Source organism: Symphalangus syndactylus, chromosome 14, assembly GCF_028878055.3.
Source record: "Symphalangus syndactylus isolate Jambi chromosome 14, NHGRI_mSymSyn1-v2.1_pri, whole genome shotgun sequence".
Classification (NCBI taxonomy): Eukaryota; Metazoa; Chordata; class Mammalia; order Primates; family Hylobatidae; genus Symphalangus; species Symphalangus syndactylus.
In genome coordinates this window covers 102,380,093-102,405,952 of record NC_072436.2, presented here as the reverse complement: position 1 = coordinate 102,405,952, position 25,860 = coordinate 102,380,093, and the positions used below count along the sequence as shown (strand labels likewise).

General features: G+C 44.8%; 1 protein-coding gene across 1 annotated transcript in view; it reads left to right on the top strand.

The window, feature by feature from the left end:
- Positions 1-25,860, top strand: part of GALM (galactose mutarotase) — a 70,231-nt gene that overhangs the window by 2,264 nt on the left and 42,107 nt on the right. The window contains exons 2-4 of the mRNA XM_055243377.2: positions 7,900-8,054; positions 13,707-13,913; positions 22,080-22,161. Of these exons, the coding sequence (XP_055099352.1) occupies positions 7,900-8,054; positions 13,707-13,913; positions 22,080-22,161 (444 nt within the window). The remainder of the gene's footprint in view (positions 1-7,899; positions 8,055-13,706; positions 13,914-22,079; positions 22,162-25,860) is intronic.

Sequence of the window (25,860 nt, the reverse complement as noted above, 5' to 3'; positions counted from 1 at the left end):
TTTTTGAGGTGGAGTCTCGCTCTGTCACTCCGGCTAGAGTGACAGTTATAGTGCAATTATAGCTGACTTGCAGCCTCGAACTACTGGCCTCAAGCAATCCTCCCACTTCAGCCTCCCAAAGTACTGGGATTACAGACATGAGCCACTGTGCCCAGCTGTTTTGCTTTTCTCTTGTTAACCTATGTTTGTTGTAGAGGTGTGGGCTGTGACTTACAGGGGAGATACAGAGCACTCTTACTATTTTGATGGTGCTCTGATACTACATTTCTAGTGCATTAAAACCTACGTTAACAATAAACTGGTAACAGTGGTTGTTAAGAAAGGATCCTGGGTACCCAGGGTGCAGGGGGTGGGAAGGAGACTTAATTTTCACTGTATATTCTTTTAAAACTTCAGAGTATGTAAATATATATAAACAAACAGAGGTAAATAATTTAAAGTAATAAGACTTGACAGAGGCCGGCATGGTGGCTCACGCCTGTAATCCTAGGAGTCCAAAGTGGGTGGATCACTTGAGGCCAGGAGTTTGAGACCAGCCTGGGCAACATAGTGAGACCCTGTCTCTAAAATAAATACATAAATAGAAATAATGAAATAAGTAAATTTAAATTAAAAAAAAATTTTTTAAAGACTTGACAGAATAAGGGGTTATCTTGACATTACCATATCCCAAAAATGGTTTTGAGCCATGCGGAAGATCTGAGTATGGATAATTCCATGAGACATGGTCCTTTTGTAACTGCAGAGTTAGATATGAACAGTCTCCAATTTCCCAGACAGGTTGTATAAACTGTTTGGATTACAGCCATAACCAGAGGTCAGAATGGTTCATTTTCTCCCTGGGAAAATGAGATTTTTTTTCTTTCATAGAATTCTAAAGAAGAAAATTATATAAATTTTTAGTTACAGTAAGAGAGGAGACCACCCCTTATATTGTCTTATGCCCAATTTCTGCCTCCAAAGAAAGAAGTAAAAACTAAAAGGCAGAAATGAAATCCACAGACAGACAGCCCGGCACTACACCCCGGGCCTGGTAGTTAAAGATCAACCCCTGACCTAAGCAGTTATGTTATCTATAGATTCCAGACATTTTATGGAAAAGCACTGTGAAAATCTCTGTCCTGTTGTGTTCCGTTCTGATTACCGGTGCACGCAGCTCCCAGTTAGGTACCCCCGGTGTGCTCAATCGATCACGACCCTCTCACGCAGACCCCCTTGGAGTTGTAAGCCCTTAAAAGGGACAGGAATTGCTCACCTGGGGAGCTCGGCTTTTGAGACGCAAGTCTGCCGAATAAAGTTCCTTCCTTCTTTAATCCGGTGTCTGAGGAGTTTTGTCTGCGGCTCGTCCTGCTACAACAGCCTAGAAAAATCAGTAATGCCTCCTATGAGTTTTTCTACCTTTTTTTGTATTTAAAAATGTTTTTTGCCGGGCACGGTGGCTCACGCCTGTAATCCCAGCACTTTGGGTGGGTGGATCACAAGGTCAAGAGATGGTGACCATCCTGGCCAACATGGTGAAACCCGTCTCTACCAAAAATACAAAAATTAGCTGGGCTTGGTGGCGCATGCCTGTAATCCCAGCTATTCGGGAGGCTGAGGCAGGAGAATCACTTAAACCTGGGAGGTGGAGGTTGCAGTGAGCCAAGATTGTGCCACTGCACTCCAGCCTGGTGACAAAGCGAGACTTATCTCAAAAGAAGAAAAAAAAAGTTTGTTTTTTTTTTTTTTAGTGCAGTGGCGCGATCTCGGGGTTTTACCATATTGGTCAGGGCTGGTCTCAAACTCCTGACAAGTGATCCGCGTACCTCAGCCTCCTAAAGTGCTGGGATTACAAGCGTGAGCCACCACGCCCAGCCCAAAAATGTTTTTCATCGGCATGTCCCACCTACAGTTATTATGATTTCTTTCAAAGCCTGTGCTAAGAATATTTGCTTATAAGCCACAGGTATAAACAACCTACCCATACAATCATTGAAACGCCTTCCTTTTCATGTTTCCCCCAGTTACCACCAAAGACCTGGCTATTAACTGCCATGAAAGGCATTAAGGAAAAAATAGAAAAAGTAAATTTAGTGCCTTTAGAAAACCTGGGTTCAGAAGCAGGGATGAGGAAAAAAAAGGATCAGGTTAGAGGCTGCAGTTTAATGTCGCACACGCCCAGGAGCACCCTGGTGGGAGCATTGAAAATTCCTGGTTTAAAGTTCTGCTTCCTTCCTTAAAGCTGTGCGACCCAGGGCAATTTATTTAAACCCTCCAGACCTATTTTCTCATGTGAAACAAATGGATTGTGATGATTTAATGAGCTATGGGCTGTGATATGTGTCTGACCATATCTGACCACATATTTGATATGTCTCTGACCAGAGTGAGCAATTAATCATTTTTATCCCCTTTCTTTCCTTTGCCCCCAAATACCATCTCTCACTCTACTAGAACTTTTTATTTCACTTAATTAACACTGCAAAAATTTAACACTGTAAAAAATAGATTCATCTAGGACAGCAAGCAGCCACTAAAAGTATATAATTATCTGAGATTACTAACGTGCTTATTAATTAAATTGTTTTCTTCATATAACCAAAGGATAAGTCATTCTGTGAATGGGGGTTTTGATTGAGAGTGGTGAGTAAATTTATTTCAGACTTTAGTGCACTCTGGCTAATTTTGGGCTGTCCGAATTGGGCGTCACAATTGTGGTCCTTGGGATGTTAGAGGAGTGGAAAGGGCCATATCCCATGATTAAGCATTTATTAGTTCATTCTCGCCAGTACCTTGCCCAGGAAAAGGGGCGAGCATTTCTTCTACTCTAAGCTCAGCAATTGACTTAGTTAAATCAACATTCATGGCTTGACCTAGGAACTTTGAACATTTTCATGGAAAACAGTATTTTCTGCATTTCAAAACAAATTTTTAGCCATGCCTTATTCAGGATTTGGGGATTGTCACTTTTTGTAATTCTGATTTGATGTGAAAGCTTAGTAACTGTATTAGTCCATTTTCACACTGCTATAAAAGAACTGCCTGAGACTGGGTAATTTATAAAGAAAATAGGTTTAATTGACTCACAGTTCCTCATGGATCGGGAGGCCTCAGGAACTTTATAATCATGGCAGGAGGCGAGGAGGAAGCTAGAACAGATCTTACAAGGCAGTAGGGGAGAGACAGAAAGGAGGGGAAATTGCCACTTTTAAATCATCAGATCTCGTGAGAACTCACTGACTATCACAAGAACAGCATGGGGGAACCGCCCCCATGAGCCAATTACCTCCACCAGGTGGGATTACAATTCGAGATGAGATTTGCGTGGGGGCACAAAGTCAAAGCATATCAGTAACATTTGAAGGTAGTATAAAATTTAAAACTAAAGGGTTTTTCAGAGACAGGATTTCTGCTGTGCTTAGAGTTTAATTCTTAAAAACTATTCCTCCAGGGGCACAGTGGCTCTCACCTATAATCCCAGCACTTTGAGAGGCCTAGGTGGGAGGATCACTTGAGTTCAGGAGTTCAAGACCAGCCTGGGCAACACAGGGACACTCTGTCTCTAGAAAAAATACAAAAAGTATCCAGGTGTGGTGGCGCATGCCTGTAGTCCCAGCTATTTGGGAGGCTGAGGTGGGAGGATCACCTGAGCCTGGAGGTCAAGGCTGCAATGAGCCGTGATGGCACCACTGCACTCCAGCCTAGGTGACAGAGAAAGACCCTGTCTGAAAAAAAACAAAAACAAAAACAAAAAAACCCCTGATAATTATGGGGAAAAAAAACAAACAAACCCTATTCCTCCAAACCAAGTAACTGCCCTGGCAAGTGCTTCTTATCTCCATGACGTGATTGTTTTCGGGTAGTGGTCACTTGTAAGGGAATTCTTGCAAATCCACGTGGTAGGAGCCCTGCTGTTGGATTTGTGGTTGTCTCCAACACCCAGTATGCCTCTGGCAGAGAGCGGGAGCTCAGTGTTCATTTGTTGAATGAATCAAAGTAGGACTCAAAAATCTCTATAGTCAAACATCTTGTGTTTTAGAAAAAAATTCTGCTTTTCTATAATCTGAAAAGCAGATGAAACAAAACCAAGGAAAGATTGTTTGGCTCTTTGGGACTCCTTTTGGTTAACCAGTATATGGGCTTTTAAAGCTATTTTCAGAAAGAGAAGAAGGTGGGGAGAGGTGGGAATAGGAGAGAGAGATCAGCCTGGCCTGTGCCTAGGGATGGAGGTAAGGTCAACAGCCAGAAAGCCTGCGCTTCCCACATAATTTGATACTGAAGAACATGGACTCATGAGCTAGACTGTCTGGGTTCAAGTCTTGGTCCTGCCACTACTTAGCTGTGTGTTTTGGGGCGAGTTATTTAACTTTTCTGTCCTCAGTTTCCACATCTGTAAATTGGGATAGTAATAGTGTCTACATCATAGAAACGTTCTGAGTATGAAATGAAGTAAATGTAGAGCACTTAGAAAGTGGCTGGGACATACTTTGGGAGGCCGAGGCAGGTGGATCACCTGAGGTCAGGAGTTTGAGACCAGCCTGGCCAACATGGTGAAACCCCATCTCTATTAAAAAAAAAAAAAAATGAGCCGGGCGTGGTGGCGGGCGCCAGTAATCCCAGCTACTTGGAAGGCTGAGGCAGGAGAACTGCTTGAACCGGGGAGGCAGACATTGCAGTGAGCCAAGACTGCACACTGCACTCCAGCCTAGAGTGAAACTCCGTCTCAAAAAAAAAAAGCACTCAGTAAGTGTTAGCTATTGTGATAGTCCATGGGCAACACTCTGATGCACCTGCAGATTAGCAAAGAAGCAAACCAGGAAAGGCCTGGAAGAGAAGGATTAATGTTTAATTTGTACCCAACCAGTTGGGTAATGGAAACCTGTGACCTGTAACTGGCCTAATCAGTTCAAGGTCTGTATCCTGAGAGCCTCTCCATCCCTTGAAAAAATAGTTCATATGCTTGAATTGCATTCTCTGCTGATCTGAAGTAGACATGACAGATACAGAGTACCATGGGAAAAGGGAATGGAATTCAGAGGACGTCTAAGTGAAAACTAGAGTGGAAAGTAATCTTGGTGATAATACAGAAAACAATCTCCAAACCTTAATCTTTTCCATCGTAAAGTAAGCAGAAGAACTTAAAGAGAAGAAAAGTACCGTAATACGCCCACGCTCAAAGTTGTAAGTATGAGGACACTACTTTGCTTTTTACAGCCCCTCCCCTAAAAAGGCCCCAAACAGTTTGTGCTGATTATTATACCACGTAGCCATCAAAAGGAATATGGGGCCGGGTGCGGTGGCTCATGCCAGCAACTTAAACACTTTGAGAGGCCAAGGCGGGAGGACCACTTGAACTCAGGAGTTTGAGACCAGACTAGGCAACATAGGGGAACTCTGTCTCTACAAAATAAAAAGTAAAAAAATTAGCCAGACATGGTGGTATATACCTGTGGTCCCAGCTATTCCAGAGGCTGAGGTGGGAGGATCATTTGAGCCTGGGAGGTCAAGGCTGCAGTGAGCTATGATGGCTCCACAGCACTCCAGCCTGGGCGACAGTGAGATCCTATCTAAAAAAATAAAAAGGAATATGGTCTGGGCGGGGTGGCTCACACCTGTAATCCCAGCACTTTGAGAGGCCAGGGCAGGTGGATTGCCTGAGCTCAGGAGTTCGAGACCAGCCTGGGCAACATGAAGCATAGTAGAAACCCTGCCTCTACTAAAATACAAAAAAAAAAAAAATTAGCTGGGCATGGCAGTGTGTGTCTGTAACCCCAGCTACTTGGGAGGCTCAGGCAGGAGAATTGCTAGAACCCAGGAGGTGGAGGTTGCAATGAGCCAAGATTGCACCACTGCACTCCAGCCCGGGCAACAGAGCAAGACTCTGTCTCTAAAAAAAAATAAAAAGGAATATGGTAGATATGTCATGACATGGAGTGATCTGAAGATATTTGATAAATGAAAAGTTTCAGAACAATGTATGATTATAGTGTGATACTCTATATGGTATGATTCTCTTTATATGGAATATGTGTGTTTGTGTATTTGTATATTTGCTAATATGTAGTTAATTCAAATTTTTAAATGAAGTGTACATGCCAGACTGTTAATAGTGGTTACCATTGGAAAGGAGGGGAGTGGAGAGGTGAAGGAAGGCTTTTGTGTTTTAGTCTTTGTTTAGGTTGCTAGATTTCACAAATAAAAGTACAGGATGCCTGGTTAAATGTGAATTTCAGGTAAACAGCTTACACTATTTTTTTTTTTTTTTGAGACAGAGTCTCGCTGTGTCGCCAGGCTGGAGTGCAATGGCACGATCTTGGCTCACTGCAACCTCTGCCTCCTGGGTTCAAGCAATTCTCCTGCCTCAGCCTCCCAAGTAGCTGGGACTACAGGCGCATGCCACGACACCCAGCTAATTTTTGTATTTTTAGTAGAGATGGGGTTTCACCATGTTGGCCAGGATGGTCTCGATCTCTTGACCTCGTGATCCACCCTTCTCAGCCTCCCAAAGTGCTGGGATTACAGGCGTGAGCCACTGCACCCGGACACAACTTTTAAAGTATAAGTATGTCCCATGTATAATAATAACATGAACATACTTATGCTAAGCAATTATTTATTGTTTATTTGAAACTCACATTTAACCAGGCCTTCTATATTTCCTCTGGCGAGCCTACTCTATATCCTTGTGTATTACCTAACTCTCTTTAAAGGATATTTTAATGTACTAATTATGTGATTAAAAAAATAAGAAGAGAAAGAAGAATAAGATCGTTTCCCCTCAAGACCACACGAAAGTATAACTTTGGCCTAGAGAAAAGGAGATTACAAAGCAGTTTTATACAGTCCCCCTTCATCCATAGTTTTGCTTCCTGCAGTTTCAGTTACTCAGAGTCAACTTTGGACTGAAAATAGGTGCATATAGTACAATAAGATGTTTTGAAAGAGAGAGAAAAGGCTGGGCATGGTGACTCACGCCTGTAATCCTAGCACTTTGGGAGGCTGAGTTGGGTGGATCGCCTGAGGTCAGGAGTTCGAGACCAGCCTGGCCAACATGGTGAAACCCCATCTGTACTAAAAATACAAAAATTAGCTGGGTGTGGTGGTGCATGCCTCTACTCCCAGCTACTCAGGAGGCTGAGGCAAGAAAATCACTTGAACCTGGGGGGGCGGAGTTTGCAGTTAGCCGAGATGGGGCCACTGCACTCCAGCCTGGGCAACAGAGTGAGACTCTGTCTTAACAACAATCACCACAACAAATAGTTTTATAAAAAGAAAGAAAAAAGCACACAGATGCATGTACTAAAAGATGGAAGAGTGTGTGCACGTAAGAATATTAACAGTGGCTCTCTCGAGTGATGAGATGAAGGATAATTTCAGTTTTTTCTTTGTGCTGTATAAAATTATTTACAATTTTGTATAATGAATATTAATTACTTTTGGAAAAGGAAAGGATCATATGTAATGAAAGCCATTTTCTGTGATTCGGTGAGGACTTTGACATGCCCAAGATGTTACCATGTGCAGCATCCCTCTGAAGAAGGTGGGGGACAGTGGCATGCGCCACACCTTTGGATCGAGGTTTTTTTGTGTGTGTGAGATGGAGTCTTGCTCTGTCGCCCAGGCTGCAATGCAGTGGCGTGGTCTCGGCTCACTGCAAGCTCCACCTCCAGGGTTGATGCCATTCTCCTGCCTCAGCCTCCCGAGTAGCTGGGACTACAGGCGCCGGCCACCATGCCCGGCTATTTTTTTTGGTATTTTTAGTAGAGACAGGGTTTCACCGTGTTAGCCAGGATGGTCTCGATCTCCTGACCTTGTGATCCACCTGCCTCGGCCTCCCAAAGTGCTGGGATTACAGGTGTGAGCCACCGCACCCAGCCTGAATTGAAGTTTTAAAAGTGCTGTCATCCCTTGTCCTTGCAGGATACTTTCAAAAGCAGCCATACTTTGGAGCAGTTATTGGGAGGGTGGCCAACAGAATCGCCAAAGGAACCTTCAAGGTGGATGGGAAGGAGTATCACCTGGCCATTAACAAGGAACCCAACAGTCTGCATGGAGGAGTCAGAGGGTTTGATAAGGTAAGCACGGCACATGTGACTGAGTTCCCTTTAGGCTCACTTTACGCGTACCTTCTGCTTGCCAGGCACAGTCGTAGGCCCTAGAGCACATCTCACCAGATGCAGGAAAGAGGCCGCTCCTGTGGTTCAGGGCAGCAGGTGCAATGGGCATGTGCTAGGACCCATCCTTCTCTAGTTCATCTGTTGGAACAGACAGGGGAGCCCCAAGAGAAAGGATGTCAGCCTTTGACTTAGGAAAAACGAGAAACGACTTTCTCACAGTGTTGAGATCAGGGAGTCGGGTTGAAGAGATGTGGATTGATAACAGTATCTTCCACTTATTGGACAAGACATTGACATATATTATCCCTTACCCTTACTAAAACTCCGTGTTATCACTAAATGGGAAAACTGAGGCACTGAAAGTCCACATGGCTGGGCACGGTGGCTCACGCCTGTAATCCCAGCACTCTGGGAGGCCGAGGCGGGCAGATCACCTGAGGTCAGGAGTTTAAGACCAACCTGGCCAACATGGTGAAACCCCATCTCTATGAGCAATACAAAACTTAGCTGGGCGTGGTGGCGGCCACCTGTAATCCCAGCTACTCGGGAGGCTGAGGCAAGAGAATCGCTTGAACGTGGGAAGTGGAAGTTGCAGTGAGCTGAGATCACGCCACTGCACTCCAGCCTGGGCAAGAGAGCCAGAGTCCGTCTCAAAAAAATAAAAAATAAAAAATAAATAAAAGGCCACATGACTCCTAAGTGGGACGACCAGGGCTGCCTGGCCCAAAACACTCATTCTTACACCATAGCTGCTGGTGTCCACCCAGGCTGCATGGGTGCCCCCGTCCAACATGCTTCCCTGTACCTGTCATTAAGCCTCCTGCCCCATGCAGCATAGCCCTGCACCAAGGCTTGCCCTTCCACTGAAGTGCCTCATGCCTCAAAACCATATCAGATTCTCCCCAGTTCCTCCCCTCCACATGAAAACGTCCATTCTTTAAGCAGAGCCCTAGAAAACAAGGTCAGGAAAGCAAATTGATCGAACAGCTTCTCCCTGGGGTGGGAGTGCTTGGCCTCCTGCTTCCTAGCCCCATGGGAGTCTACGGGTTAACCCCAGTGATTGCTCTCTTACTAGTCTAATTTCAGGCTGTGCAGGAGTAAATTTCAGTAGTTAACTTTCTTTTAAATTATACCACCCAGGTTATTTGCTAGAGAAGAGCCAGAGAAGACAGGAACATGTATGGCCACTAACGGCCACAGTTTCTTCTCTTCTGCCTCTAACCACCACTTGTCCTGTGGCTCTGGCTTCCCCGCTTCCATGAGCTTCCTGCTGGTGGCCTGGAACCAGACTGACTGCCCCATGGGTTTCCCTTTCCTCAGTGATGGGATTCTTCATGCCAGGGAGGCAGAGGGCAGCATGTGCTCTGCCAGTATTAGGGCAGAGTCTCTAGAACATGCCAGGATCATGAGCAAACGCCAACCAGAGAAAGTAAGGCCCAGCCTGGCTTCAGACAGGGATCTTCAGAGGAGCCTTAGGACAGCCCCTCGTTCTAGCTTGTGCCTGCTCCCCCTGTTCACTGTGGCATTTTCCGTGGTGTTGCTTAACTTATATTCCCCTTCAAGAACACAGCAAAATCATGAGTGTACGTAGCCTTCAGTGCAGTGTGCCCTTGAGCCCCTTCTGTGAAGCAGGGGCCACAGTAGGTCGGGGACTCCTGAGGCTCACAGTATAAAGAGGGAGGTGGACTCTTACGTGACAACTGTTAAAGGTGAGTGGCCACAAGCGCCATAACAAGCCAGAGAAGACAGGAACATATGTGGCCAACAAGGTGCTGTAGGAACTGGGTGTGAACAAATGAAATAGCAACCTAGGAGATAGGATTGGAACTGGCCTTGAAGAGCCAATAGCATTTCATTCAATACATGGATATGGGAGAGAATGGCTGCACAGTGGCCCTGAGAGGGGTGGGGAAAGACTTTGAACTCTTTTTTTTTTTTTTTCTGAGGCAGAATTTTGCTCTCGTTTTCCATGCTGGAGTGCAATGGCGCCATCTCAGCTCACCGCACCCTCCACCTCCTGGGTTCAAGCAATTCTCCTGCCTCAGCCTCTTGAGTAGCTGGGATTACAGGCATGCACCACCACGCCCAGATAATTTTTTGTATTTTTAGTAGAGACGGGGTTTCTCCATATTGGTCAGGCTAGTCTCGAACTCCTGACCTCAGGTGATCCGCCCACCTCAGCCTCCCAAAGTGCTGGGATTAAAGGCTTGAGCCACCGCGCCTGGCCGACTGAACATTTTTATGAAGCCACTGAAAGTTTTTGAACAGTTGGTTTTCACATAGTGCCATGCGCCCATCAGATGAACTTTGTTTTATGTTGTGTCACGTCTCAACAATGACTGAATAATTGTTGATTTGGAGGTATGTGTTTTTCTATTTATACTGATGCTTTTTTTTTTTTTTTGAGACTGAGTTTTTTTGCTCTTGTCCCCCAGGCTGGAGTGCAATGGCGTGATCTCAGCTCACTGCAACCTCCACCTCCCGGGTTCAAGCGATTCTCCTGCCTCAGCCTCCCAAGTAGCTGAGATTACAGGCATGTGCCACCACGCCTGGTTAATTTTGTATTTTTAGTAGAGACAGGGTTTCTCCATGTTGGTCAGGCTGGTTTCAAACTCCCGACCTCAGGTGATTCACCCGCCTCGGCCTCCCCAAGTGCTGGGATTACAGGCATGAGCCATCGCACCCAGCCACCAACACATTTTTTTTTTTTAAGATGAAAGTTGAATAGGATTTGAAATGGTATAAGAAGGTCTAGAGCTGCAAAGTTTCTGGAAATTTGGAAACTACAGGCTCAGGGAAATCTTTCCATAAATAGGAATTATGCTTAACCATTGGTTTACACAAAAATCTTTCCATTGTGTCCTTTCCTACAAAAGAAAAACTAGGTAGCAAGTTAAGATTTCATTTCAATTATTTAATTCCTGAAATGTTCCATTTGGGATATTCTATTTCTTTTTAAATTACACATATAACAGGCTTCATATTTTGAGTGTCTTGAAAGTTCAACATTTCTGGGAGCTAACTAGGGTGTAAAATGAATTTTTCACTAAGCTCGGTGAAAGTATTTCACATACCAGCTGCCTTCACTGTAGGTGAAGGCAGAGACCTCCGTTCCTGCTGGGTTCTCCTTCCTGGCAAATGCCACGTCTGTGAGAGCAAAGTGGACAAATCCTGGGCTTAGAGACCACTCCTGTGGCCCACAGAGGCTATTATCTTTCAAGTCTATAGAGTTTGGCCTCAACTCTTCTGTTGAAAAGGAAGATTCAAACAAAAACTTCACTGAGACTAAGATGTGGAATAGTGGAGACAGCCAGTCCTGAGTTTGAACCCCAGCTCTGTCACAAATAACATGTATAACTTTATTTATTTATTTATTTATTGACACGGAGTCTCACTGTGTTGCCCAGGCTGGAGTGCAGTGGCGCGATCTTGGCTCACTACAACCTCCACTTCCCAGGTTCAAGTGGTTCTCCTGCCTCAACCTCCCGAGTAGCTGGGATTACAGGCATGAGCCACCATACGTGGCTAATTTTTGTATTTTTAGTAGAGACGCGGTTTCACCATGTTGGCCAGGCTGGTCTCGAACTCCTGACCTCAAGTGATCTGCCCACCTTGGCCTCCCAAAGTGCTGTGATTACAAGTGTGAGCCACTGCACCTGGCCACATGTGTGACTTTAAACAAGATTTTTTTTCCTTCTAAACAATGGACAGGAAGTATGAAACTCCCCACCCTCCCGACACACACTAGGAATGTGGAAGGTAGATGTGGGTATAAGTTAACTCCACTGAACTCAATTTGCTCATCTGTAAAATGGAGGTAAATAATATTTGCTGAAGCCACATGAAATTGCCAGTGTTCAACTGTTTTGACCTATAATGATGGTCATTTCATCTGGGCAACCAAATCTTTACCTTGCAAGATGATTTATGTAAAGCACCAGGTCACTGACTATTAAGCACTCAACAAATTGGAGGTCTCATGCCTGCAACAGGCCCCTTCTTTAGTGATCCCAGAGCTCTCTAAAGGCACTGGGAATCTCTGGCCAACTCATCCCCTGATAGCATAGAATAAGGGAACAGGCTCAGGATCCAATCCAATGCCACACACTAGCTGTGTGGCCTGGGGCAAGCGGTTTATCCTCACTGAGCCTCCATTCTTTCATTATTCAATGAGGATGTTACCTACTTTAAGTCTGCTTTGAGACAGATGAGACAGTGTCTGTGAAGTTTCTAGCAAAGAGTCTTGACTCATAATGGGCACCCAATAAATGTTCGTTTTCCCTTCCCTATAAGTGTAATCTTGGAGCCTCTAGGACAAAGTTGAGAACAGCCACCTCCAATTCCTATTTCCAAAAGCAAAATGCCTTTTATTTATTTATTTACTTTTTTGAGACAATGTCTTACTCTGTCACCCAGATTGGAGTGCAATGGTGTGTGCGATCTCGGCTCACTGCAGCCTCAACCATCTGGGCTCAAGCAATCCTCCCTTCTCAGCCTCCCAAGTAGCTAGGACTACAGGTATGCACCACCGTACCTCGCTAATTTTTTAAACTTTTTTATAGAGATGACATCTCACTATGTAGCCCGGGCTGGTCTTGAATTCCTGAGCTCAAGCAATCCTCCTGTCTCAGCCTCCCAAAGTGTTGGGATTACAGGCATGAGCTATTGCACCCGACCACAAAAAAAACTTTAAAAATGAACTCTTCTTCATACTTTTTTTTGCCAGTCTTAGAATCATATTTTCTGGAACAAGAAGAAACTTTGAGATAATTTCTTCAACCCCTTTATTTTATGAAAGAGATTAACGCCTAGAGCCACACAATGAGCTAGGGACAAATGAGGCCCCCCAAATCAGGACTCTTGACTTGTGGGCTACAACTCTTCTTAATGGCACAAGTGCCTTATTTTACAGAGAGCCTTATAGGGATTTTAATAAATATTTGTATATAGTACCCCCAGGAGACAGGGGCTGATTCATTAAAGTTTTTTTAATACTCTTAGCAGATATTGCTATATGGCATTTAGCAGAGTGGGGCTACAAGATTAAAAAAAATCAAAGAAAAATCATCAAAGAAGAGGAGAGGAAAATATTGTAGACACACATATACGTACAAAGTTAGAGAAAAGAGAATGGGGAGTGTGAGAAGGTAGAGAAAAACAAACATTTGTAATAATTAAAATCCAGGGACAAGGTGCGGTGGCTCACGCCTGTAATCCCAGCACCTTGGGAGGCCAAGGCAGGTGGATCACTTGAGGTCAGGAGTTCGAGACCAGCCTGGTCATCATGGCGAAACCCCGTCTCTACGAAAAATGCAAAAATTAGCCGGGTGCAGTGGGTCATACCTGTAATCATACTCGGGAGGCTGAGGCTCAAGAATCACTTGAACCTGGGAGGTGGAGGTTGCAGAGCCAAGATTGTATCACTGCACTGCAGCCTGGACAACATAGTGAGACCCTGTCTCAAACAAAAAAAATCCAGGCTATCATTCAAAAGTCTTAATTGGTTGTATAACCATTTTCCTTGTGAAATCAATTATCTTTAAATATTGAAATGTGGCATTTAGCTTGAGGTTGGAGCAACTACACAGCTTTGAAAACACTTTTTTCCAGGTGCTCTGGACCCCTCGGGTGCTGCCCAATGGTGTCCAGTTCTCGCGCATCAGTCCAGATGGTGAGGAAGGCTACCCCGGAGAGTTAAAAGTCTGGGTGACATACACCCTGGATGGCGGAGAGCTCGTGGTCAACTATAGGGCACAGGCCAGTCAGGCCACACCAGTCAACCTGACCAACCATTCTTACTTCAACCTGGCAGGCCAGGTAAGTGAACTTGTTTCTTCTTTCCTGCTTCGTGCTTTGTGGAATGTCCTGGGCTATGGCTAGAGAGATTAGAGCAGTGTGGAATTGCTGTGGCAGTGAGGTCACCCTCATGATGATGAAAAGGGCCCAGCAGAGGGCTTATAGTAGGTGCTCAATAATTACAAATTATAGAGAAAGACAGAATGAGTACATTGTACTGCCAAGAGAAGTACCTGTTTCCCGCTTGCTTCAGACAAGTAACTAGCTGTTTCAAGAACTCTCTCTCAGAATCTAATTGTAACATGTGCTTATATTTGCTTCCCTTATTCCACGTCTACTCCCCCCAGATTTGTTCCAATTAAGGTGTCTTCCACCCTTGGAGTTTTGGAAATGGGCATGGCCCAGCTCCTTTAGATATGCTGCCAATATATGCGTGCTTCCCCTGTGAGCCTGCCAGCTCCTCCCAGGGGTTTGGGTGGGCCAGTCCTGCCCTGCACAGTACCGTGGAAAGAGCACTGGACTTGGATTTAGAAGACCTGTTTGTTTTAGCTTAATAAAGGCATATTCTCAATTTCATAATAATAACACTAACTACTATTTGTCAGCTGCTGTTAGAAGCCCTTTATGAACTTGTTGGTTAAGACAGTAAAATCAACCCAGCAGAGGGATAAACCCAGTGGGGGACCACTTGAACTGCCCACATAAGAGTGGTGTAGGCCGGGCGCAGTGGCTCAAGCCTGTAATCCTAGCACTTTGGGAGGCCGAGGTGGGTGGATCACGAGGTCAGGAGTTCGAGACCATCCTGGCCAACATAGTGAAACCCTGTCTCTACTAAAAAAAATACAAAAAATTAGGCGGGCGTGGTGGCAGGCACCTGTAGTCCCAGCTACTGGGGAGGCTGAGGCAGGAGAATGGCGTGAACCTGGGAGGCGGAGCTTGCAGTGAGCCGAGATGGTGCCACTGCACTCCAGCCTGGACGACAGAGCCAGACTCTGTCTCAAAAAAAAAAAAAAAGAGTGGTGTAGAGCTGCTGACAGCCCCCCTTAAGTGATCTCTTCTGAACTACCTCATTCCCTCCTAACGGTAACAGTTTAGCTCATTGAGGAGGCTACCATATCAGACAGAATAAAAAGCTTAGCTAAACTCTGTAGATTGTATCTATTACTTCCTCTTTATCTGAAGAACTCATCGTTGTCCACTATACCTGACTCACTTTGGCCTGATTTTCTACCGCAAGATGATGTTCGCAGTCAGCTAGTAATATCTCACCTTTTTATACTGTTCAGGAGTTTGCTGATGATCTGCTGGGCTCTGTCTTCTAGAATTTTCGCAAATTGCAGAGTTAATTGGTTCTTGTAAAATTTCCAAAGTTCTCCCTTTAAAAAAGTTGACCCTTCACTTGCATGTTCCTTATCCTCAGGAACTTTCACCACTGTTCTTGAAATCTTAAAAACAAGGCTGGGTGTTGTGGCTCATGCCTGTAATCCCGGCACTTTGGGAGGCCAAGATGAGTGAATCACCTGAGATTAGGAGTTTGAGACCAGCCTGACCAACATGGTGAAACCCCGTCTCTACTAAAAATACAAAATTAGCTGGGCATGGTAGCTTGGGCCTGTAATCCCAGCTATTCGGGAGGCTGAGACAGGAGAATCACTTGAACCTGGAAGGCGGAGGTTGCATTGAGCTGAGATTGTGCCATTGAACTCCAGCCTGAGCAACAAGAGCGAAACTCCGTCTTTAAAAAAAAAAATCTTAAAAACAAAACAAAAGACAAAAACAAAACAAAAACCCTCAGACCTAAGAGGCTCTACTTCTTAAAATAAGTTCAGAAAGAAACGACAGAAATAGAACAAAGTATTGTTTTATGTAGGTAATAAACTAGGTGATAATTCTGTTTTTTACATTTTTTGCATACTTAGGACATCCTATTTAATAATGGGGAGGGGAAATCTAAAGGAATAGATTAGAAATAGAAAGAGAAATTATGCATGCAGTATTCCATCTGCCAGTGTGTTCCAGTGAAGGAGACAATATGGGAATGTTAGGTTTACTAAGGCTTTTTACCACTCTTCCAATCCTGCAGGGACTTGGAGTGACGGGTATTTCTGAATCTCTTTTCAGAGGCTGAATAGTTCCTAGATCATAGACCCCACCCAAAAGGGCCGTCAATAAACTTCCTTCCATATACCACAGATTGAATATCCCTTATCCAAAATACTTGAGGCCAGAAATGTTTTGGATTTTGGAGATTTTCAGATTTTGGAATATTTGTGTTATATATACTTATTCGTTCAGCATTCCTAATCCGAAAACTCAAAATCTGGAATGCTCCAGTGACTACTTTTTCTGAGCATCATGTTGGCACTCAAAAAGCTCAGATTTTGGAGCATTTCAGATTTTAGATTGTCCTTTTGTTTTTGTTTTTTTTTTTTTTGAGACGGAGTTTCACTCTTGTTGCCCAGGCTGGAATGCAGTGGCACAATCTCAGCTCCCTGCAACCTCCACCTTCTGGGTTCAAGCGATTCTCCTGCCTCAGCTTCCCTAGTAGCTGGGATTACAGGCGCCCACCACCACACCCAGCTGATCTTATATATTTTTGTTTGTTTTTTAAATTTGATAAGTGGTATTTTTGTTCTATTTGGGCCCAAGTATTGCTCATCACTTCTAAGTTTGAGCGTTGGAGACCTGGCGAGGAGGGGAGAACTGGCTTTGTCAAAGAATGTAAAAGGTATGTAGGTTGCAGGTCGTTTTTTGTTTTGTTTTGTTTTGTTTTTCTGTTCCTTCCTGTGCCTAACACAAAACTGGGAAAACATTTTTTTTATTGAAACTTTATCTAAAGACCTGGGTGTGGTGGCTCATGCCTGTAATCCCAGCACTTTGGAAGGCCAAGGTGGGAGCATCACTGGAGCCTAGGAGTTCAAGACCAGACTGGGCAACATAGAGAGATCCCCGTCTCTAAAAACCAACAAATAAACAGGCCAGGTGCGGTGGCTCACACCTGTAATCCCAGCACTTGGGAGGCCGAGGTGGGCAGATCACTTGAGGTCAAGAGTTCAAGACCAACCTGGCCAACATGGTAAAAACCCATCTCCACTAAAAATACAAAAAATTAGCTGGGCGTTGTGGCACATGCCTGCAGTCCCAGCTAATCGGGAGGCCGAGACATGAGAATTGCTTGAACCCAGGAGGCGGAGGTTGCAGTGAGCCAAGATTGCGCCACTGGACTCCATCCTGGATGACACAGCAAGACTGTGTTTTTATAAACAATAAACAAAAAAATACAAACAAACAAAAAAACAACAGAAACTTTACCTAAAGAGTTATGAAAGCAGGTCTGGGGGAATTTGAGATGAAAAGCAATAGCATGTGGTACATGACAGGTAGACATGTCATTAAGGACCCAGGTTCTTCCACTTTTCCATCTGCTTCCTCAGTATTTTGGCTTTTGTCTTCAGGCTTATCCCCTCATGGCCACAGCTCCAGGAATCACCTCCTCATATAGTCACATCCAGAGACAAAAAGACCTATTCCGTTTTTTGTATCTCTAATGTCCTCTTTTTAAGAAAAAGCAATACCTTTCCTAGAAGCCCTCCAGCCAACTTTCTCTGACTTCTCATTGGCCAGAAGTGTGGCCTAAGCTCTGCCTAACCCAATCGCCCGCGAGGGAATTAGGCCATGCTGATTGGCTTAGACCAGTCAAAATTCGCCCTCTGGGAATGGAGAGAGGGGTCCCCTTCCCTGAATATCTGGTGTAGTATAGGATAAATCAACAAGCCTGGTTTCTGCCTGGGGCACAGAGTTGCTGGTAAAAGAGTTGCCATGGCTTGTGGGTAGTAACCCACAGTGTCTGTACCCTCCTGCTAGAGGTGATGAGAGCTAAGGCTGTGGTAGTGACATTGCACAATGTCTTTAAAGTCCCCTGCAAATCATAATGGGTTCTATAAATGGTTAATGTTACAAAAGGGTAGCAGCCAAGCAAAGTTAACCAAAACAAACACCGAACCCAGAGATGGGCCTCAAGGTCTGTTTGTGAATCAGCATGTCTTGCCAAGTTTTCATCAGCCTTGAAAGGAAATGATTCCAATAGTAATATTCCACCAGAGTAGATCACTGCATTTTTCCAGCCTAGAAGAGTCATAAAAAGAAGCATGTATTTTATTTTTATTTTTAATTTTTTTGAGACAGAGTCTCACTCTGTCTCCCAGGCTGGAGTGCAGTGGTGCAATCTCGGCTCACTGCAACGTCCGCCTCCCAGGTTCCAGCAATTGTCCTGCCTCAGCCTTTGGAGTAGCTGGGATTACAGGCACGTGCCCCTGGCTAATTTTTTGTATTTTTAGTAGAGATGGGGTTTCACCATGTTGGCCAGGCTGGTCTTGAACTCCTGACCTGAAGTGATCCGCCCATCTTGGCCTCCCAAACTTCTGGGATTACAGGCGTGAGCCACCACGCCTGGCCACAAAGCATGCATCTCTTTAATGAAGGAATGTTACTACCGCTTGGTGACCCAGTGACCCTTAAGAGGGTGGGTGCCTGATGAATGTTCTTTTCCTTCTCCTCCTAGGCTTCTTCCTAAATCTCAGACTCATCAGTTTATTTGGTGTGTGATTTTCATGTTGATTCATTTCTCTAGTGCTTAAAAAAAAACACAGAAAGTGGAAATTTCTTTTTTTTTTTTTTTTTTGAGATGGAGTCTCGCTCTGTTGCCCAGGCTGGAGTGCAGTGGCGTGATCTCGGCTCACTGCAACCTCCGCCTCCCAGGTTCACACCATTCTCCTGCCTCACCCTCCCGAGTAGCTAGGACTACAGGTGCCCACCACCATGCCCGGCTAATTTTTTGTATTTTTAGTAGAGGTGGGGTTTCACCGTGTTAGCCAGGATGGTCTCGATCTCCTGACCTCGTGATCCACCCACTTCGGCCTCCCAAAGTGCTGGGATTACAAGCGTGAGCCACCGTGCCCGGCCAGAAAGTGGAAATTTCTAAGCAGCTTTATTTATAATAGTAAAACACTGGAAACAACCCAAAAGTCTATCAACAGGAGAATGGATAAATAAATTGTGATACAGCCATATAATGGAATACTACTCAACAGTACAAAGGAATATAACATGGATGATCCCAGGAGCATTATGTTGTGTGGAAGTAACAAGGCACCAAAGAATATATACTGCATGGTTCTGTTTCTAAGGAGGCAGGCACCTAGGAAACAGAGTGAAGACCTGAATTAATGCTAGGCCAGGAGTCTGGAGAATGGCTTTGCCTCCTGCAGGCTTCCTCATTGGATGACATTACATAGGTTGTGTTCTTCTAGGCTTATTTGTGCACGGGAAGTATGGAGGCGCTTCGGTCCATCTGGGTTCTCCTTTTCTAACACGCTTCAGCTCTGTACATGGGCTGCAGCTCCCAGTTTAGTGCCACCAAGGCCTTGAACCCAACCTTCGCACCCCTTGTCTCAGCTGACCCAAAGCCCTCTGTGTTGAGCTGAGTAGTGAACAAATAGGGCCAGGGAAATACAGTAGTCCCAAGTTCTCTTGCCTCAGCTACTCTCCCACAGTCCCAGGGGCATCTCCAGATGCTGGCACCACCCTGAGGCATGAGAGGATGGCAGGAGAGAGAGCTGCACAGAAGAGACATCCTCTCTAGTCTAGACCTGCTCTAGGCAGGGGTGCAGACCCTCTCCCATCTTGTACCTGCTGCCCCAGCTCACAGCAGGGACCAAACAAGCTGTAGAAAGTGCAGAGGAGAGGCCTCTGCCCTGGCTTTGTCCCCCACCCACTCATACACCTGCCTAGCATGCACCCACTGGGACAATACAAGAGCATCATAGTTCTTCTGGCCAGGTGTGGTGGCTCAAGTCTGTATCCCAGCACTTTGGGAGGCCAAGGCAGGCAGATTACTTGAGGTCGGGAGTTCGAGACCAGCCTGGCTAACATGGTGAAACCCCATCTCTACTAAAAATACAAAAATTAGCCTAGCATGGTGGTGGGCGCCTGTAATGCCAGCTACTTAGGAGGCTAAGGCAGGAGAATTGCTTGAATCCTGAAATGGAGGTTGCAGTGACCCAAGATTGTGCCACTGCACTCCAGCCTGGGTGACACAGTAAGACTCTACCTCCAAAAAAAAAAAGAGAGAATCGTAGTTTTTCAGAAAAAGAGCCTACTGGTGGTGTAATTAAACCAGTTTCTGTCGTGTTTAGACATGCATTCTCATGGTGTCTAAAATCTTGACCCTTCTTCTCAGAATGACTCAGTTGGATTGTGTGGGCCAGTCTTTCAGACCACAGAATCTGTTTCCAGCTAACCTGTCCTAATCCTGTCTCAAAAAAACCAGTCGGCCGGGCACAGTGCCTCACACCTGTAATCCCAGCACTTTGGGAGGCTGAGGTGGGTGGATCACCTGAGGTCAGGAGTTCAAGACCAGCCTGGCCAACATGGTAAAACCCCATCTCTACTAAAAATACAAAAATTAGCCAAGTGTGGTGGCACACGCTTGTAATCCCAGCTGCTCAGGAGGCTGAGGCAGGAGAACTGCCTGAACCTGGGAGGCAGAGACTGCAGTGAGCCAAGATTGCACTACTTCACTCCGGCCTGGGCGACAGAGTGAGACTCCATCTCAAAAAAAAAAAAAAAATGTCTACTGGGTGCGGTGGCTCACACCTGTAATCCCAGCACTTTGGGAGGCCGAGGTGAGCAGATCACCTGAGGTCACGAGTTCGAGACCAGCCTGACCAACATGGAGAAACCCTGTCTCTACTAAAAATACAAAATTAGCCGAGCGTGGTGGTGCCTGCCTGTAATCCCAGCTACTAGGAAGGCCGAGGCAGGAGAATCACTTGAACCCGAGAGGCGGAGGTTGCAGTGAGCCAAAAAAAAAAAAAAAAAAGTATAATGTCAAATATCCCCTGAGGGACAAAATTATCTCCGATTGAGAACCACTAGTTTAGCTTATCTTTGAGCATTCACTAAGCAAAAGCCCTCACTTGGTTTCCCTTCCGCATCTTCTGGTGTGAAGCTTTAAAATATGTTGCTATTGATAATATAAAATAATATTTGTACTAGAAACATGCATGTATAAAGTTATTTGTCGATTTGCAAACAACACAATGCACCTTTCCTAAACTGTTATTCACAAGGACCCTGGAAAAGATAGAGGCATCATTAGCCCAAATTTATTTTATTTTATTTTATTTTATTTTATTTTATTTATTTTGAGACGGAGTTTTGCTCTTGTTGCCCAGGCTGGAGTGCAATGGTGCACGAGATCTTGGCTCACGGCAACCTCCACCTCCCGGGTTCAAGCAATTCTCCTGCCTCAGCCTCCTGAGTAGCTGAGATTACAGGCATGTGCCACCACACCTGGCTAATTTTGTATTTTTAGTAGAGACGGGGTTTCTTCTTTTTGGTCACGCTGGTCTCGAACTCCTGACCTCAGGTGATCCGCCCGCCTCGGCCTCCCAAAGTGCTGGGATTACAGGCATGAGCCACTGCACCCGGCCTCATTAGCTCAATTTTAAACCAAAGGAAATGAGAGGCTATGAGGTTAAATGAATTCCCTGGGACCACTCAGGAAGAGCTGGAACTAGACCCTAGGCCTTCTGACACTGACCAGTACACCAGCCTTTGACTCCCCTGAAAAGGGCAGGCTGCATCTTCATGGAGGAGGTGGGCAAATTCTCAAAAGCAGGGACTCCAGTTCTGACACCTGGGCTTCTGTCATGGAGCAGAGAGTGGGGCCTCTGTGTGGAAACTGGGCTAGAGGGGGGTGCCAGGTGCACCCGCAGGAGTGAGCCTGGAGCAGTACCCTGACCTCTCAGGATGTGTGTGTTCCCTGTTACCAGCCCTTGCTCTTCTGTTTGCCTGGCATGTGATAAGAATAGAAGAAACACCTCCACTAATAAGCCAAGGTCCAAAAGGCTTTCAAACCACTGTGGTCTCTGACTTTTTCACCTTCATATTCTATTTAGAAAAGAAAATGCAGGCACACTTGAAAGTTTCTTCCAAGTTTATCTGTTGCTATTTTGAGGCCTTATCTACCTACACTTAAATGATTATATTTAATCATTACCATCAGCCAAACAAGATTTTAAAAGTTTTTGTCAATGCCTGAAAACATTTTTGCAAGATAAGTTAAAAAACAAATATATGAAATAAGACTAAGCAGAAAACCTTTCCCCTACCTTTTCCTCCCAGGGTTCCCCGAATATATATGACCATGAAGTCACCATAGAAGCAGATACTTATCTGCCTGTGGATGAAACCCTGATTCCTACAGGTTGGTGAATTTAACCTTTTTGTGTTATGTGGGATCATGGATTGCTCTCGAGGCCAAGAAAGGACATTAGTGGAGAAAGTGGTGAAATCTTAATAAAGTCTATAGTTTAGTTAATAGAATTATTCCAGTGGTAATTTCTTAGTTTTGATATGTATACTGTGTTTATGTAAAATGTTAGCATGGGGGAAAGCTGGGACAGAGATGCAGTATTTTTACCACTTTTCTGTAAGTCTGAAATTATTTCAAAATTTCAAAAATTTTTTAAAAAATGGTGAGTAAGATAATACTTTACTGGGGCTGGGCACGGTGGCTCATGCCTGTAATCCCAGTACTTTGGGAGGCCAAGGCAGTTGGATCACTTGAGGCCAGGAGTTTGAGATCAGCCTGAGCAACATGGTGAGACCCCGTCTTATTTTTTTTTAAGATTAAAAAAAAATCTTTTTAATGCAAAAGAAACAAAGTTTAAAAAAATTTTAAATAAGTTTACTGGATACTCATCTTACACTAGGTAACAGCTTTTGTTTTAGTTGGCTTTTTGCGGGGGGAGGTGGGGGAGGGAATAGGGTCTCACTCTGTTGCCCAGGCTGGAGTACAATGGCACAATCTCGGCTCACTGCTGCCTAGACCTCCTCCCCAGGCTCAGATGATTCTCCCATCTCCACCGCCTGAGTAGCTGGGACCACAGGCACACACCACCACGCCTGTTGTATTTTTAGTAGAGATAGTGTTTTACCATGTTGCCCAGGCTGGTCTCAAACTCCTGGACTCAAGCAATCTGCCCGCCTCAGCCTCTCAGGGGGCTGGGATTACAGGTGTGAGCCACCGCGCCTGGCCACTTTGGCCTCTTTAATGGGTTGAGTTTATGGCTGCTAGTTCAAACTTTTTACGAGGAAGAAAGGTAAGCACGTGAGCCTGCATACCAAACAGCAACTTCAGTTAACAGCAGGCATTAGGAACTCCCATAAATATAGTGACTATAAAACTAATTAGAATAATAATGAAAAATTGAGCTCAATGGGGTCAAATTTTTGGCATCACAGTTTTTGAATATTTTCCTGGCTCCAGGGCTGAGTTTAAAGGCTTTTCTGTTTGTCTTGGTAGAATGTGTCATCTTGTGATATTTACATGACTCAATAGAAGGGCATGAGTAAGCTGGCCCATCTGGTCCTAGAGGCAGAATTACAGCAGTAGAACTATATGCTGTGAACTGCAAGGAAAAAACAGTGGTGGCTGCTGTTTTATGACTGATAAGGAAGAAAGTGAACCAATTAGCTTATAAGTGGAGGTTATGAAATACATGCATATTTATTTGTGTATATTTATAAAATCTTCTCATGCTATCCGGTTGAGTTGATCAGATGAAAATCACAACAGGGCATAATTTGTGCATTTAAAGGCCCTGTAAAGGCCAAGTTATTTTACTTGATTGTAAAAAATCATTGTGGCAAAGCTCAGTAGGGCTTAACATGCACTCTAATGGACTGTATAAAACTTGTGTTCGTTGGGTGTGGTGGCTCACACCTGTAATCCCAGCACTTTGGGAGACTGAGGCAGAGGAGGATCACTTGAGCCCAGGAGTTCGAGACCAGACTGTGCAACACAGTGAGATCCCATCTCAACAAAAAATTGAAAAAAAAAAATAGTGCGTGTGGTAACACGCACCTGGGGTCCCAGCTACTCAAGAGGCTGAAGCAGGAGGATCTCTCGAGCCCTGGAGTTGGAGGCTGCAGTGAGCCGTGATCTCTGCTGCACTCCATCCTGGGCAACAGAGCAAGACCCTATCTCAAAAAAAAACCTAATTGGGAATATATGTGTTATATTTCAGTAGTTTTTTTTTTTTTAAGACCAAACTACCATTTATAATCATCTTTTCATGAAAGAATATTTTGGTACCATAAAAGTGTAAACAAATTTAATCTCAGAATAGGAACAGCTCTTTATATTGAATTTATGTAGCTTTTTAAAAAATAATATGGTACCACTTGGAGCCAATACTGTAAAAAAAATAAATAGCAGATTATCCAAATGTATCTCAGTTTTCTGTGGACCAGTGAAAATGTTATCACTAACTCATAATTGAGAACTAGCAATTGATCTGTAAGGCCACTTCTATCTCTTGCATTCTCCAATTCTACGAGGCTCCTGGCATGACATTTTACTGCTGTTTCCACAACTCTTCAAATCCTTTAGAGCTCTATCATTGAAGTAAATAAGTTGCTGCAACTTCAGAGCTCATGAAAAATTTGTAATTCTCTCCTACCTATCCATACTTGAGCCAGACCTACATGTTTACCTGTTTGCCCAGTGACACTTAAACAGACACTGTAGTATCGTTTTCTCTTTTCTCAGAAGTCTTTAAGAACGAGCTAATTGTCTGATTCCTTTGAAACTTCCTCCAAAAATGGGCGGTAGTAACTGCTACCCTGCATTTTAGGAATGTAAGAATTCACATGTCTGGCCCACTTTCAACTGAGAACAAATCTCTAGGAGCCCAGATTTTCTCTCTTTTTTTTTTCTTTTTTGTAGAGACAGGGTCTCCCTATGTTGCCTAGGCTGGTCTTGAATCCCTAGGCTCAAGCAATCCTCCCACCTGGGCCTCCCAAAGTGCTGGGATTACAGTTGTGAGCCACCACGCTTGTCCTCATCTGACTCTTAACACTGATCAAAAGCCCATGAGCTTAATTTTGAAAGAAGTCCAAAAGGCTTGCCCATCATTTGATCATTCAGAAGTGCTGCTGGGCTCTCTAGGAGTTGGCAGTCTATGGGAAGGGTCAGCCAGAATTGTGTCCATTAATCTGGAAAATATCAGGATAGACATAACTAGGAGACTTGGCACAGAGGGCAGGCACTGCTGAGGGGGCTTCCAGATAGAGGAAATGAGAGTTAAATAAAACATGGAAGGGAAAGTGGAAGTTTGCCAGGGAGTGAGGAGGAGAAAGGTGTTCCAGATAAAGATGAACAAGCGTGGGCGGTGCAAGAAACAGCAGAACTAGCCCAGGGAAGTGCTGTGCTTTTGAAGCAAAGCATTTGGGGCATAATTTTAGTGGCAGAGAGTGGATGGGCCTGGAGAGGTTGATTGGGGCCATGTCAGATCTGTACCAGGCTCTGTGGAACTGCAATCCCTAGGGTGGCCCTGGGTGGCCCCAGGCTGGCCTGGAGCTCAAGGCCGATCCGCATAGCTGACTCACAGGTGTACCTGAGTCCAGTCTCAAACTTCAGCATGTTCTGCCGGAGCTGGACTGAACCACAGGGCCACTTTCCTGAGTCGTGCTACAAGAACCCGTTAGACCAGGTCGGGTGCAGTGGCTAACGCCTGTAATCCCAACAATTTGGGAGGCCGAGGTGGGCAAATTACTTGAGATCAGGAGTTCGAGACCAGCTTGGCCAACATGGTGAAACCCCGTCTCTACTAAAAATTCAAAAATTAGCTGGGTGTGGTGGTGGGCGCCTGTAATCCCAGTTACTTGGGAGGCCGAGGCAGGAGAATCGCTTGAACCCGGGAGGCAGAGGTTGCAGTGAGCCCAGATCATGCCACTTTACTCCAGCCTGGGAAACAGAGCGAGACTCCGTTTCCACAAAAAAAAGAAAGAAAGAAAGAAAGAAAATAACCTGTTAGACCAGCCATACTCCATTAAGACTTCTCAAAATAAATATGCACTATCTACCGAATGTGGTTTTGTTGAATTGAGAAAAAGAAGA